Here is a 17,136-nt window from a genome sequence, read left to right on the forward strand (position 1 = left end):
CCAGAAAGACCAGATTCGTCCATGTTAAACACCTGGTCGCCGTGTACTGTCCTTCCTCCATAATCTCAATGCGAAAACGGAGGAAATTCCTCGAAATGCGAGCACCCATCATCAGCACTGCTTTTCACCACCAATGTTTATATTGGTGATCTTGTTCCGATCTTAAACCTCTGTAACTACCCAGAGGAAGCATTAAAGGGTTTGGGTTTGAAGTTCTATCTTCGTACACTGCCATACAGTTCACGGGCGTGAGTCCTTAACAGAGCCGCATGTCGACCGCCATGTTCCGTCAGCGCTTCGACGTTAACTCAAGTACCTCACAAGTAATTTTTCTGTCTTGAGAAGCACCTGGTTGTGAAAATACTTGATCATAGAAGCACTTGTAGACTTTGTGATCTTCATGTGCTCCTTTATCTTGGCTGAACTCTTCTTTATAGTTCCGATCGTAGATTCGCTCTCACGCCATGCTGGCGCCAGCCAAATCAATCCTGCCTTGTTCCTTTCTCCAACTCTTGATGATGCTATACTCACCCTCGTGAGTTTAAGGAACGCCGTGGTTCTTGGTTTAGTGCCGCTGGGTCCAGGTAAGGAAAGGTTTCTCTGGGGTGGTGAACCGGGCGAAGCCATTTTACTTGAACAATGGATGCTGCTACACCTGAGTGGCCTTTGAGGGATGAAACTGCCGCTGCTAGGTCGCCTTTTTCTCCCTCCTCCCTCCCTCCTCCGGTGGACACGCCATAATACTTTAAGCCAATTGGCTACAGCTAGGCAGCAGAGGGGGTAGGGATGCATGGCCAATCACAGGTCTGATACGCCATATGACGCCAGTGAAAACGCAACAAAGACACACCGCGCAACCTACCGCTACGCTGCTCCAAGCGAGGGAGGAGGAGGGAGAGGCGGGTGGGCTTAATCTAAAATAGCGCCGGACACTCTCCGCGTAATGGGGTTCACGACCGCGTAATGTGAGCACGTGAGGTTCTGGCAAGGCACCGCGTTAACGGTGAACCGCGGAATGCGGGACCGCGTAATGTGAGGGTTGACTGTATATATATATATACAGTGACCCCTCGTTTAACGAACGCCTCGGTTAACGAAATTTCGGTTAACGAACTGCCTTCCATAAGGATCTTCAATTCGGTTAACGAACAAAAATTCGGTTAACGAATTTCTTACGAACCGACCTCAACATGTTTTTGCTTGCACTGGCCGGGCAACCAGCTTTAGTATCAGTCCGCCAATACATTAATCGGTTCTAGGGCTTAAATTCCTAACTATTTTAGTAAATATCAAGAAGTTTATACTATTCAATAATTTTAAAAGTTTAATATTAAATTTTTTAGTCATTTTAACAATTATTGAACATAATTGAAGGTAAAGTGACTAGTTTAATGCGCAGCATCCAGCCTCTTAACACAGCAAACAGGCGTTAGTCTCTCTGTTTTCACTGGAGGTAATATCTTGCTTGAGACTCTCTTCAACTAAACGCTTTTTTCTGTGTTTCCAAGCAAATTATTGGTCATTTTGAAATATATTTTACATATTGACAATATATAATGCAGTACAGTGTTGATTTAAAGAAAATAATCTTGAAATACACCAAGAGAACTAAAATTTTATGGGTGAAATGGTGCCATGGGGTGACTTCTCTTCCACCCCAATGCCTTCTCTTCTTCCTTCTCCTCCACCCCCATTGTCATCATCATCATCATCATCATCATCATCCAGGAGCCTTCTACATACACACCTCAAAGTAAGTGAACTTTTCTACCATTTTTGTTGAATTTAGGAAATTTTCGGTGAGCTGGAACCAATTACCCAAAAACCCATTGAAACAATGGTTTTGGTTAACGAACTTTTCGGTTAACGAACGACCTTCTGGAACGGATTGAGTTCGTTAACCGACGGGTCACTGTATATATATATAATAAATATATATGTATATATATATATATATATATATATATATATATATATATATATAAGAGCTCTCTAAAAGTGAGTAAAATGGGTTTGTTTACATCCCAGCAGCTTGTAGTGTCACCACATTTGCCAGAAGTAGTGAGTTCATAAATAATTATTGTCTGATGCAACTAATGAAGATTATTGATTCAAAGTTTTAATTTTCTTGGGGTTTCTCATGACTGTGTGAATGCTCGACTTCGTGTTGAATGAGGTGCTCGGAAAATGGAACAACTGTCTTTTACTTTACTACTTTTATCCTCTTCGCCACTGATCGGCTTGTTAGCCGCTTGGGCGATCGGTCACGACTCTTTTCCTTTATATTCTTCACCAAAAGGTCGGCTCGCTAGCCGCCCGGGCGATCGGTCACGTCTCTGTCACGCACTGTTGGCAAATACTGGGCATGCACCGGCTCCTGAATGTACCTGAACCCGCTCCAGTGTTGGTCAAGTCTTCTCTTGAAAGAGCTCACACTCGGTGCCGTCACAACACTTTCTGGTAGATTGTTCCAAGAGTTTACAACCCTCACTCCGAAAAAGTTTGCCCTCACGGTTTTCCGGACTTGCGGCTTCTTCAATCTTGAGCTATGACCCCTTGTGGGGCGAGCGTCCGCCAGCTCCAAGTAAGGACACTCAACTGAGTAGTGCCCCCTGAGATGCTTATAAACCTCAACTAGGTCCCCCCTTGCCCGTCTGTAGTATAAGCTAGGCAAGTTCAGGCGCTCCAATCTCTCAGGGTAGCTGAGGTGCCGAAGTGCAGGCACCAGCTTGGTGGCCCTCCTTTGAACATTTTCAACCAACTGACAGTCCCTAGCATATCTCGGGGACCAGATGGGTGACAGTACTCCAGATGGGGAAGCACTTCACTCCTGAAGATCGTCACGAGGGACGGACGTCTAGATATCTGAACGACCTTCTTATAAGACCCAATAATTTATTTGCCTGATTTACCTTCTTCTCACAATGGCCCGAGAACTTCAGCTCATTGTCAACATACACACCTAGGTCAAATTAGATTAGGTCAAAGCTTATTATTTCTTGATGTGACTGGTGGACCATCAGATAAAGGTAAGATTTTAATTGGGTTAGGTTAGGTGAGGTTATGGTAGATTAGGTCACTTTGACCTGGCCCCCCTCTTCTTAACCTAGTGACATTTTTGGACCATTTTACTCCTAATTTACTCGTAAAATGAACAACCAAGCATTGTCTCTTGGCTCCACTCTCAATTCATTTCTCACTTAAACATTATTGTGTACTATACTGTATACTATTCTCTCTGTAGGGATATCTTAAGTTACATTGGAGAACTTACCGGTATTGATTGTTTGGCAGATACAGTACAGTACAATACCCTGATGCTAGATGTTTTTTTGTTTTTTTATTAGACTGAATTGATTAACTATTGATTCTCAGTGATGGAACCTCATTGTTAACTGCTTGTGTACGGGCTCCCATCTGAGCTGAATAAAATCGTCTGACGTTAGCCGCATAGTATATCAAAAGTGGCATTCCCGTAGTGAATGAGTTCAGTAGGGACCACCTGTATTATTTTAGGTTATACTGTAATGATTTTTATTATTTTGAAAACTAATCAACACAGCACTGTATGTATCAGTGATAAAACTCCAACCGTAATTGACTGATATGGCATGTTAATATTTCTTGCATGCCCCCGTACTTCCTACTTCTCACCTGGGCTGCCTCAGAGTTGTCAAAACCAAACACAGCATTGTAAAGGCGATGATACCAGGAGACTCGCTGCTCTGGCTCTCCTGAGACTTCTGTAAGATGAGAGAGATGATGATACACAATATGCAGTACAGGGTATCTTGATTATATAATCCTTGAGGAAATTATTTCATCGTTTTGTATGTAGAGTGATATGTGCAAGTATATTTTCACAGTTCTACTAATTGACTTATCCTAGCCCTGTTACCTGTTTCTCCTAACATTTGCTCAAGTTCACCTTGAATCCTCTCTCTCATTTCCACATCATCTCTACGATCCCTGCGATCAAACCTTGTGAAGAACGTTGTCCTGATGAGCTGGCAAAAAGGAAAGACATTTTGATATATGGATTTGATATTTATTATAAGAAAAATCCTAAGGTATCAAGAACTTTGATCATACCTACTAATAAATGCTGATATTCAGAGTTGTTTAACTGATATGATACAGTATTGATAAAAACCAAAGAGGTAAAAAAAGAACAGTCATGAATCACTAAATGCTGCAGAAATGTTGAATGGAATGGGAGAATGGTGTATTTAAAGTGAAGAAAGCGGCAGAAAAGAGTAACAACATTAAGTAGAAATATTTCACATACAGTACACATTTTCACATTCTCAACTTAACATCACTAATACAAAGTGAACTCTTGAACCCCTTGTGTATGGGGTCACCCCTGAGCTGAATAAAATCGTCTGTCATTAACCACATAAAATTCTAAGTGTTATCCCCGTGGTGAAGGGTTTAATCTCTACAACAATTTCATTGCTTCATATCACTACTGTTCATACTAAGTTAACTATTTTAATTCATGCATTTATACTCTTGTTATCTCAGTATGAGTGTTAGCATGTGTATACCGTACATAATCTTACCTGCCACTGCTCAGGGGGTTTGGTCAGCAAAGTGGTGATGATGCTCACTAATGTCGTACCCCAGAACATTATTGTGGCAAAGTACATGTAGTGAAGCTGCAAAAGATAAATGTTAGATTGAAAAAATTAAATTATTATTTTTATTTATTTTTTTTAAATTGTTTACAGAAGACAGAGGTTTTAATTGATGATCAAATAACTAGTGAAAGACAAAACAATTTGATTAAAGAAACTTATCTACCAGTACAGTAGTAAAAGTAGCCTTCACTTAGGACACTTCCTTTTAGAACATTTTCAATAAGGACAATGGAGCCTTGCATCACAAAATGTAAGTTAAAATATACCTAATTGTTAATGAAAACCGGCAGTGGTTAGTTAGCATTGTGAATCAGTATTTTTGACATTCAAGTACAATATAGTCTCCATTTACGCGGTCAACTGAACCCGTGGAGGTCCGCATAAAACGAGAAACGCGTAAACGAAATAACAGAACATATGGGATTAATTGAAATAGAGACTGGGCCGACTCCCAAACTCCACTTTTTCCGACACAATATGTACCTTGTAGTAAAAATAACATCATAATTTTATGATGGTATTGACACACACATAATATCTAAATAAAAAACTACACTACTGTACAAATAAACGTGTTTAACACTTACGTTAGTAGAAGAGATGGGTCGGCAAACGGGGATGGCGGCTGGTTCCGAGGCAGAGGGCAGATTAGTTGCCTTCCGGTGAATCACTATCACTATTCACAGAGGTTTGCAGGGCGTCCCTGACAAACCCCTCAAAGTCCATATCCTCACTGTCACTATCACTGACTTGGGCTGGCTGTGGTTGTGGTGAGTTGCGGGCGAAGAAGTCCGTAATACTACGTTGACGACTAGCATTGATGTTGTTCTATACATCTGGACATACGGCTCCATAATTTTTGACAGAAGGTTATTAGACACTTCTTACCGATGCTTGACTGTGTCTTTGTCAAGGATGAGCTTGATTTTCTCCCCCAACTTGATGACTTCCTTCACATAATCATGGCTTGGTCCAGGTAGTTCAAGGTTTCTTGGGGGTGGTGGGGGTCCAGCGGGCACAAGAGAGAACAGTATACGCGGTGACTGAGAACAATGAGACTGGCCCGGCTAGGTCAGCGACTTCTTCCCTCTGGTGGCAGGGCACGTCATGTTACATTAGACCAATCACAGCTAGCGGCGGAGGGAGGTAAGGATGCGTGGCCCAATCACAGTCCGATACGTCATATGACGTCAGCGATAACGTAAGAGCGACCTAATGCGCACTCTCCCCGCGCCGCTTCCCGCGTATGGTCAAGAATGTACCGCGTGAATAATAAATGGCGCGGCGCGTCTGGACCTCTCGCCGCGTAAATGATGCAATGAACCGCGTAATTAAAAATTTTCATTCTGGCAAGGTGCCGCGTAAATTACCAAACGCGTAAACCAAATCCGCGTAAATCAAGACTATACAGTACTGTGTTTTGATTACAGGGCACTTAAACAATGTTTTGCAGCAGACTGTAAGGCACTTTTAATATACGTGATCCACTGACACCCTCCCACTGTTTTGTAACATTCTTTTTAGCCAATCAACAGGGCCAGATTGGAAGCTCTTGAACCCTGGGAACTGCATCCCTAAAGTAAATCCCCTCTCTCCCTGGTTTGTGGTTTTTCACTGCTTTAACTATAGGTTGAGCTGATCTTGAAGGATGCTCTTAAGGACTCAATATTCCAGCCAGTGATTGTTGTATTGCTACATTTTTATGACCTGTACACTGGGAGTCCAAAGAAAATGCAGTAATTGCTGGATCTAGTTAAGATTATGAAGCAGCAAGTCATCAAGTCTCAGCAGTGTGATGAGACTGGTACAGCACAAGCGAAGTCCTTTGATGTGATTGTTGTTCCCATGGAGAACATGTCAGCGATTAACTGTTTTGATACTAATCCACACGTGTGGAAAATGACTATGAAACATTAATGATGCAAAAGTGTAGTTTTCTATGCTAACTGTGCATGTCAATTTTGTGTTGTTCCCCTCTTTTTTATACAGGTATACATAATTAAAAATATTATTACTATACTGTATTACTATTATTCTATCAGCACTGTGGCACAACTAAACATGAGTCTGCAGTGTGAAGGCTTTGTGATATTGTTTATGCCACTCGTATTTCCTACTAGGCTGAATCTGTAATTGAAAACTTCATCATTACTGCTGAAGTAAGGACATTACAATTGATCAGAATTACCAGTTCTCAGTCTGATTTGGACACACTCAAACAAGATGCCGCTGAAGTGAACAAAAAGTTTGAAAGGTGCATCAAAATCTAATTGGAGAACCTGCACTCTTGCCCTGTTGTGCCATTGTCTTAAAAAATTCTCAAAATTTCTTGGCCAAAAAATGCCAATGGTTTGAGAGGTTTTAGAAAGAAGCCATCTTGTTCTTTGTTGAAAGTTTTGTTTGTCTCTGCAAGTAAAAGTTTCATGGAAGAGTTCACCAAGTTCAAAGACTTAAACTGTCACATTTGAAACCCAAAGAGAAGTGTATGTATGTATGTATGTGTGGTCTACAATTGTGGATAACTATTGGAAAACGTTTTGCTATTTTTTGAATGCTTATGTCTGTTGTCAAACATAGTTAATGAATGTGGATTTTCTGCCGTGGGTCGTGTGAAAACTATAATTACCTGTCAACTAAACATAGCTTCACCTCTTCTCTGCATCAAACAGTTTATAATATTCTCTATTATTTAAAAAAATTTATTCTTTGCAAAGATGAACTGTACAGTAATTAGGAAGCCACTTACATTCTTAATAAAGAGAGGTCTGTCGTCATCCTCGTAACAGGCTGGTTCATGGTAGTAGAAGTCTAGAGCCATTCGCACCATTCCAATTACGAATCCAATCATCAAACCCCAGAATGCACCCTGGAAAAGATAAAGTACTGTACCAGTTTTGGTCCCTGAGTGGCCGGGTATTGGTCCCTGAATAGCTGGGTATTTGTTCCTGAGTGGTTGGCTTATTTTACTGTACTATAGTTATTTCATTACAAGGAACTCTAACAAGTGATATTATTGATAAAGGTTTGCTGTAAAGAAAACAACTGTTGCATACAAGTGGGAAACAAAGTTAACACATAAATTTGTGATCAGAGTAGACTGAAACAAGGAAGCAATCTGTTTCCAGTACTCTTCAGTTTTGTACCACAGATACTAGAATAAATTAGAATCTTTAACTTTATCATTATTATTGTGGTTGTTGTTGCTGTTATTGTTGTTGCTTTCAGCGTTGATATTAATTAATACTATTATTGATGTTGTTATTATTATCATCATCATTATCATCTCATAATACAAAAGAGACTCACTGGTTCATTCATTCTCTTCCAGGTAATGGCCAGACAGTAGACAGCAGCAATGGGTGGGGCCAGGTAGGCTGCAATCACTTGGATGTATACAAACAGCTGGCCACCCTGGGACTGCTCAATGATTGGGATCCAGAGAATGGAGATTCCCACTAACACTACAATGAATAACCTGAGAAAAGTGACATGGAAATAACAAGGTGCACAGTGATATATTCATGGTAAGGTATTTTAAGTAAATTTTCACTAATAAATTAGCTAGTTTCATACTGTATTGAATAAAATCTGCCTGGTTCTAGCCAAATAAAATACTAATGTGGCATTTCTGTAGTGCAAGGGTTAATATCTTGTGAACAGAAGAATTCTAAGTTGAGAATGGAAAAAAGAATCGAATATTAATCTTACCTTCCAACTAACAACTGCTCCCTAGACTTTGCTTTTGGACGGTAATATGACCAAATGTCCATCGTGAACAGAGTTGATGCTGAATTGAAAATGGAAGTTAGGTTGCTCATGATTGCTGAGAGCATAACTGACAGCATAACTCCCCGCATGCCAGTTGGCAAATACTCGAGAACTAGCCTAGGGTAGGCAGAGTTGGAGCATGACACCCGTGATCCACAGGACTTGAAGCACTCCTCAGGATCTGCACAGCCAACTTCATTAGGAAACAACACACGGGATATCATTCCTGTGAAATGGAAAAGTGGAGGAGTAAGAAGCTGTGTATGAGAAGTAAAGGATAATGAAAATAATAATATAATGCTGTAATTATTATTAATTAATGAGACTTGAAATAATTAAATACATTTAGAATGTTTAAAAACGTCAATTACGCTGTGCCACAAGATTCTCACATCAATTTTTCTTCATTATTTAAGCAAATATACGAACATTTTGAAACTTCTCATGATCTAAAATAATGATGAAAAGTTTATTATTATAAAAATTTTACTTTTGGTTTGTTTATTATTTATCCTGACAGTGATACAGCCGAAAATAGATCCACTAATCACAATCACCATTATATAAAGCCTTACTTTACCAAGTATTGCCACATAAAATTTCAAGTATGATTCCCAAGGTGGGGTCACTGACTGTACCTAGACAGTTCAGGTATACAATAATAGTAAGCAGTGAGGCAATTTAACTAAGGATAATTGACAAAGCCATCAGATGCTTACAGTATTTCCATAAATATTATGCCACCTTGAATCAAATAATGTAATAATAATGGGTTTAGATACTGGTAAGTCAATAAGTTGGAGGTTACAAAACTAATTTCCTTAAAGCAGTACAAATACGATGGAACAATTTTGAATGCATGTGTTATAAGAGATAATAGATAAATGAGTGAATGTGTGTTGCTCTTGATTCATTTACTTGCATCAAAGGAAAAGGTTTTGTAATACAAATACTGTAATTAATATTAACAAGTAAAAGAAAGTACTATTAAAATATTAACAGACTATGGTTATCTATAGTTGTACAAATACTATAGACTTGCAAAAACATTACCAGGAAGAATTATAATGAACATGGGAAGAATCTTGAAGTAGCCAGCAAAGAGGGTCCCTCCTTGGGCATGGGACAAGCTCTTGGCTGCCATGGCACGCTGCACCATCATCTGAATTTGGGATCATTAGAAAACGTGTGAATATCTTGAATCACTTGCATAAATCTAAAGGAAAAAAAAATATTTACTTCAATATTTGTAGTTCATCTATTGGTACACTGAGAATGGCATATTAAACATTGTCCTGTGGTGAAGGAAAACTACACATTACCTCTACTGAAATTATCTCGCTAGGAAACCGAATTATTGTTCCGACCAAAGAAAATCATGTATTTTATATTTAGAATCAAACACCATTCTACTTTCACTCATGATATGAATCTGGTTTGCAGTACTGTATTTTATTTATCAGCATACTTTTACTTTTATACTTTTATCCACTGAGTCATTGATTGGCTTGTTAGCCACTTGGGCGTTCGGTCGTGTCTCTTCCAACTACTTTATGGGCGAGTAGGAAAGTTACTGGTAGTTAACCCTTAAGCCCTGGGTTAGGGTGCTGCTGGCAGTAAATCCCCCCCCTCCCCCTACACACACACAGTCCCAACCATTGTAAAAATTATCAATAACTTGTAATAAACCAGTGTATTCACTCCCAGTAAATCCTACTTCTTGCACTCTCAATATGTTGAAATGCACTGTAGTTTGAGCTTTTCCCCATCTAGTTATTATATATCTTATTTGTATCACTTATGTTACTTGTATATTATTTGTAAATCGAAACCCATTCCCCAATTATGTAACTGTACATTTTCAGCCTTCTGGCTGCTATGTTCTTTCAATAAACCGTTAATTATTATTATTATTATTACACACACACAGGGATAAATCGAGGAAAAAAAAATTAAAATAAAATAAATAGTAAATAAAAAAAAAGGCGGAAAAATGGGCGAACGTTCCGGAACGTTACCCGGGGCCCTCTAGTTGGATGTTCTGAAACGTCACCCGGGGCCTAAGGGTTAAGGATACTGTTTATCTTTTTCTTGTATAAGTAACTTTGATATTTTTATGTAATTAATTAGTTTTAAAAAACAAAACCCTTCCTTATACAATGTGTAACCTGTCAGTGTTTCATAAGAGGTGTGCAGACATTTCGTCACTGGGTAATTTGTTACTGGTCTATTGAATACTGAATTATATTTACTAAATTTAGACAATTATGTCTTTATTTGGAGGCCATAGTTAGGTTAAGATAAGGTAGGTTAGGTTTCCTGTATACTAAACTGGTGATGAATCGTCCTAGAACCTTCATGAGAATATTTCGTTTTAGTCTAATAAAGTTAATCAAACAAAATAATATAAACTTTTTTGTGTTTCATTACATTATCTCATTTATATGTTATGACATGAATCAAACAATAAATCTAAAATGTTGAGCTTAACATTGACTTAAGTCTCTATTAATACAGGTGACAGTGGCCTTCCAACCTGGTCGGTGCACCAATACCAGAGGGAGGCAGGGATCTGGCCCAGTAGGAAGGCAGGCCAAGGCAGGTCACTGATAGTGGGATCAGCATCTCGCAGCATCCTCCAAGAGTCAACACGAGGCAGCCCACAAGTTTTATTCTCAACCAAAATCTCAGGTATGGCAGTGAGGTACTTCACCTGTAGTTCGTTATATCCTCCCACCTCTTGAAAACCTGGAAGAACAGTAACTTAATGTTGTGATGAATTTTAATAAATTATTTAGTCTTATTCACATGGTTTTTCACCGTTTGTTATAATTAATTTACAGCCATATTCAATCCTTACATGGGTTAAGGATTACTACCTAATGGTATGACAGAGTGTGAACTGAGCATTATGTGTAAGATTTCCAATTGCCCATTAACTGGCAATACAGGTTCACAACTCCATGAGATAATTACCAACCTGTGTTGTAGTTATGAATAAATGATTTCCTGATGGCAGTTTGTAAAGAATTACAGTATTGACATGTTGATGTGTAATGTAACGTTGATAAACAGGGAACTCAGTTCAGAGGTAATATGGCTGCTAGATATTGGGGTTTAGCACAGAAGTAGGCTGATAGAAAAAACATTATGGCTGAAACAGTAAGCCTTACCATTTATAGGATTTTGCGTCAAATATAAGAACATGATGAAAAGCTGCTAGAGATCATCCAGCTGGGAGAACTGCCATCAGGTAATGATGACTAACCCACACATGTGTGGAAAATGGCCATAAAACAGTGATGATGATGAAATAAAACTTTTTAGACACCTAAACCCTGAGAAAAACATTCATTAGCTTACACAAAAAAGTGATCATAAACTGAAAGTAGACGAGGTTTTAGGTAGAGGTGTTACAGAAGGGGTCTTGTAGATTTGTCTGCCACTATCTTCACACCTCTCTATAAGTTCCTTGTTCACACTTCTGTCACTTGTCTACAACCTCACTATTCGTCCATTTTACTTTAGCACTTGGCACTCATCTTTTTAAATTTCACCTCCCTAACTCAATTGTGGCTGTTCCTTATAGATATCCACTCTTCCAGCTCACCCACACCAACGTATTGCATCATGTCAGTACTGTACTACATCTTGAACGGTCCAACGAATTACCCAAAAGTACCCAGAAGTATATTAAATCAGGGTAAAATCTTAACGAATATATGTTTTACATCAATAAAACCTGATTAATAATGTTTTCATTGATTTGTAGTCAAAATAATGAAATAATAAACAGCGAAAAACGCTAAATTCCAAAGAGTCACCGATCCAAAATGGAGATATAATTACCGATGTTTCTGTTACTTTGGGGTATTTAACATAGCCGTAGGATTTACTTTTCGTTAGGTTAGGTTAGGTTAGCGAAGTGCATCACGATGGATCTGAGTTATCTCCCTTGTTCACGAACTCTTTGGAATTTAGCGTTCGCCAATACTGAATGTTTTTCACTGTTTATTATTTCATCTTACAAATTACTTTTACAAAATTACACTAAAAATATTATTAAACATGTTTTGTGTATGTATAACAGATATTCGTTAAGATTTTACCCTTATTTGCTATACTTTTGGGTACTTTTGGGTAATTCGTGGCTCCCCATCTTGAACTTTATCAGTCATTTTAAGGATGGAAAAATATCCTTCTGTTCTTCTTCTCGAACTTTAACCAGTCACATAAATGGAAGTGTGTATTATCACCATACACAAGTACTGAATTTCCAAGACCACATAAAGTAGTATATAAGAACATACAGTGTGATAAAGCATGTCACTCCATGAGGTCCTCCAGACTTCCTAAACCAAGCATCCTCTTACACAACTATTAAATTGCTGCAACTTAAAGTTCTGTTCATTTACATAACATTCCTTTCAGCGAGTGTGGGGAAGATCAGACTCAAGGACTTGAACTGTGTTTTCGTAATTGCCCAGCTGACATCTCCAGATCAGGTAAATATTAAGTTTCATTATGTCTCATTGGCTAAAAATAAGTAAATATTAAACTGAAGTTTTTTAAAACCACCCAGTAAATAAAGGAGATATATTTCCTTACCTCTATCTCTAGGCTAAACAAGGGTGATAATTGTAGCATTTATGTATGGGTTAATGCTTGATATTTATTACATCATGGATAACAGTGATACAGAATTGCAGACCAAATTTATATCAGCCCAAAAATTTACTTCTCAAGTTTCTGATTGGAAGGTATGGTATTTTCAATATGAATGGACAAACCGAAGCTATACGATACACCCTTATTAAAACTGGCAGGAGCATAAAAGATATACATTACTATGACAATAACATTGAAAAAATCAAAATAAATCCCAAGATGTTTAACTAAGATTTAAGAGGAGGCTCTCTTTTGTATACCTTTGATAACGACAAATAAAGATCCACCAATCATGACGAAGAACTGGAGGGTGTCCGTGTAGATGACGGCAGCCAGGCCCCCCACCATCGTGCACACCGCCGTCAACACCAACATGAAGATGATACACACATACAGGTTACTCACTTTCAATGCTTGTTGGATGAAGATGGCACCAGAGAACAAGTTTACCTGTAGCACAAAAGATGGGGTATGGCAATAATTTATAGTTTTATATGTTTTAAGAAATGGCCTGGAAGGAAAGTATAACTTTATGTTCTCAGAAAAGGCGGGCAGAAGAGTACAAGTTTAAGTTGAAATCTGAACTATTGTAACATTGGATTTCAAAATTTATCCATTCAAGGTATAATTTTCAATGATTTTGTCAAAAAGGCAAAGTTTTGATGGTTTACTGACCGAGATCTTAGTGAAGATGTAGAGGATGAGTGAGAGGACAGCCAGGTACATCTGGATCCTGCGCCCACCAAACCTCTTCCTTGTGTACTCTGGCAGCGTGCTCACCTGAAGACCAGATCAATGTTACATTATCTTATGAGGCCATGATTCTTCACTTTGAATTCTACTACAAGAAAAGATAAAGCATTAAAACCTAACTAATATAACCAAAACAATTTATAAGTATAAGCAGGTAATTCTGGAGATGCTCTCAAAAATGAAAGAGCAAATAGTGGTCTGTTTGGTTAGTTTGGTTAATATTGTTATTCTCTAGTATGACAAACTAACAGATTAGTGTCACAAGGATGTATGGACACTAATTCTCTTTTTTTTGCTTCTTATTCACTCAGCAAAATTTTAATAAGACTTTTTGTGAATATCAGCAAACTAAACAAACCTGGCTAACTTAATATTAACTTCATTTGATAAGTGATATCTACCAACTCACTACACTGAAAATTTTAGCAAACCATGTCTGATATCTCTCATTATCCTCTTCTTTCCTTTTAAAACTAATCTTAATGGGTTATGACAGTCAGATAACTAGATAATACTGCATTGGTTGATTTTGACAATATACTGTATATTTCTTGAGCTAAATATAGTTGTAAGTCTCCCAGGTTTGTGCCCCCTGTTTCACGAAGAGGACTTGGAATAAAATATATGCTTGACGTCCATGCATGCATTCACCCTTCAGGGAGTTGTAAACACAAGAACTTAAACAAATAACATTGGATTTTAGCAGTACTTTGTATGTGGATATAAAAGACCTTGTAGAGTTTAAAGTATCAATACTGTCTGTAGTTACTGTCGAGCCATCTTCTCAAACTTAATATGGTTTATATCTGTTAGTTCGTAGCAGCCCTAGGATTACTAAATCACTTGTAAAGATAATATATATATATATATATATATATATATATATATATATATATATATATATATATATATATATATATATATATATATATATATATATATATATATATATATATATATATATATATATATAATTCCCTCAGGTATTGTAGTTATCTAAGAATATAGACGAAGCTGTAAGTGTAGCCATGTGTGTATGTGTGGTGTAAAGTAGAGGTCTATTAGCACCAGGAGTCACATGTACAGCAGATCCTACTGCAGTATAATGAGTTAAATGTATATGAGTATTTTTTTTTATATATTTGGTATGAGGTTCCTGTTAATATCTGTGAGTACTTCAACTACCTATTTGAAATTGATTCAAAAGATGACTTGTGTCAGGCAAGAAGTGACAGTACTTCTGAAAATGCCGCAATCCTCTACACTTCTTAATATTTGTAATTTCCTGGATTTTTTCCTCTTTCTCCAACCATCACTTACACATAGACTACAGTACTTGCTTATCAATCTTGGAGTCCTTTAAAGCTCAGTTCTTGTCCTTACTCTTTTTGTACTCTATGAAAATGACTCCCTTTCTTCCAGCAGCTCACACTATTATACTAAAGGTACTAAAATTTACAGTGTCTCAGGTTACAAAATTTTTTTTATCAGAATATATATACAGAAAAGAGATTACAGGAATCAAGGTCAGAAATCAAATGAATTTATGGCAAGCTCTAGGTACTGTTGGGGTGGAGGAGGTCCCGTAACTCATAAATATTACATACAATCAAAGAAAAAAGGCACATTACACTCACCGTGCTTCATGTTCTGAAACTCATGATGAAGAATTATGATAATGTTCCCCATCAGTGACAGTAAAGCTACAAGATCTGAGTCTGAACCACCAAAATTTAGCTCTCTCTCTTTGTAACGTACGGCATCATTTACCTACAGCTAGCTAGAACATAATTTGTCATATAACCACTTATCAGCTTACTAGCCGTTCGTGTAGTTGGTCTATCCAGTGTTAGTACAGGAGGATTCCTGTGATGTTTGGTAGGGTCACATTGGATAACACCCTTCTCGTGTGTCTGGGCCAAGCAGGACTGAAACCCTTGACACATTGGTGAGAAATGTGCTCATTACCACTGTTCCAACTTAAGATATCCCTACCACAGTGATTGTGTGTAGGAAGTTCAGGGATGATTTAAAGCCATGTATATACTGTATCTGATTGGGTCATATAGAAAGGAAGAAGTAATGACAATATATAGAGTATGGTACATAGTAAAAAGAAATAATTTTAAGTTAGTGTTAGATATTGCAATATAAAATCCATTAAGTCCATTTCAATCAATTTCATAGCAACTGAACAAAAGTTTCCTCTTAATTCAATCTGTACTAAATATATGCTCTTGACTGAGAGTACTATCTGTGTTGACAACTTGGGGTGACTAATCAAAGGAGTCCCAGTCCTAAAAAGCCACAACCAAACCAATAAGATTACAGCTACCGCTAATCCTAACCATCCCCAGTCTAATGCAGATACAGTTTGCTGGGGAAGGGGGTAAGTCTGGGACATACCTGACCTGCAAACAACATCTTGATTATTCTCAGATCCATTTACAGTATTTCCATTGTCTGCTACAGCCATACACATGTAAGCTTACTACAAACAATCCTAGTAAGAAGGTACCCATGTTTAAGTAGCAGCTGTACTCTCAACCCCCTGCTCCAGTAACAAACAATATATTATCTTAGATAATAATGTACAGTCGGCCACAAGAATAAGTATGCACCTACGGTTCGTGTTTGAGACAAAATATCTGGTAACACTGTCCTGAACAGACACAATTACAAAATGACTTGTAATTTATGTTTTATTCCTTATATATGTTATAAATACATTTGTTATGAATGTTTTACTAGTGTCTTGTGTTTATGTTACAACTAATATATTGTATCAAATGGTAGTAAACTTGTTGCCGAATGGGATTGCAGTCATCGTACAGCTCCCGCCTCCTCCCCCATTTTTCTCTTGCCCTACTTTTTTATACTGATGTTTGGATTAGTAAAGGAAGGAAGAGAAGTAAATAGAAGAATAAAGCAGGGGAAACAGAAAATAGTTAGAGATAATAGGTGGGAGGAGCTGATTTTCATCATGAGTCTGGATGCGCAGTTTCAACGTTACCAGACCATTTTCGGACCTTACAGCTACAGTGTGTATACTAATTCCTGTGGCCAACTGTACATCCACAGTATCTAATGGCATTCATATAACAGTAAAGTATAAATATTCATGGTACAGTATCTAGTGGTATTATATTAACAGTTATAATACAGGTTGTACCTCTCTAGTCCGGCATTCTGTGGTCCGGAACGATTTTAGTTTGTCCAATAGGTAGATAGGCAGCTTTTTTTTTTTTTTTTTTTACTTATCTGAATTATTATTATTATTACAGGAGTATTAAATTTTTGCCCC

At 37.7% G+C, this 17,136-nt stretch overlaps 1 protein-coding gene across 1 annotated transcript in view; it reads right to left on the minus strand.

Annotated features, from left to right (window-relative positions):
- The window catches only part of LOC121866158 (sodium/glucose cotransporter 5-like), a 98,355-nt gene that overhangs the window by 2,577 nt on the left and 78,642 nt on the right, over positions 1–17,136 (minus strand). Inside the window, exons 5-14 of the mRNA XM_042365761.1 lie at positions 13,755–13,859; positions 13,340–13,529; positions 10,948–11,159; positions 9,465–9,573; positions 8,352–8,637; positions 7,950–8,118; positions 7,390–7,509; positions 4,566–4,661; positions 3,899–4,007; positions 3,655–3,743 (exon numbers count right to left, since the gene is read on the minus strand). Of these exons, the coding sequence (XP_042221695.1) occupies positions 3,655–3,743; positions 3,899–4,007; positions 4,566–4,661; positions 7,390–7,509; positions 7,950–8,118; positions 8,352–8,637; positions 9,465–9,573; positions 10,948–11,159; positions 13,340–13,529; positions 13,755–13,859 (1,485 nt within the window). The remainder of the gene's footprint in view (positions 1–3,654; positions 3,744–3,898; positions 4,008–4,565; positions 4,662–7,389; positions 7,510–7,949; positions 8,119–8,351; positions 8,638–9,464; positions 9,574–10,947; positions 11,160–13,339; positions 13,530–13,754; positions 13,860–17,136) is intronic.

The sequence above is a fragment of the Homarus americanus genome, unplaced genomic scaffold (genome assembly GCF_018991925.1).
Source record: "Homarus americanus isolate GMGI-L3 unplaced genomic scaffold, GMGI_Hamer_2.0 scaffold29188, whole genome shotgun sequence".
NCBI lineage: Eukaryota > Metazoa > Arthropoda > Malacostraca > Decapoda > Nephropidae > Homarus > Homarus americanus.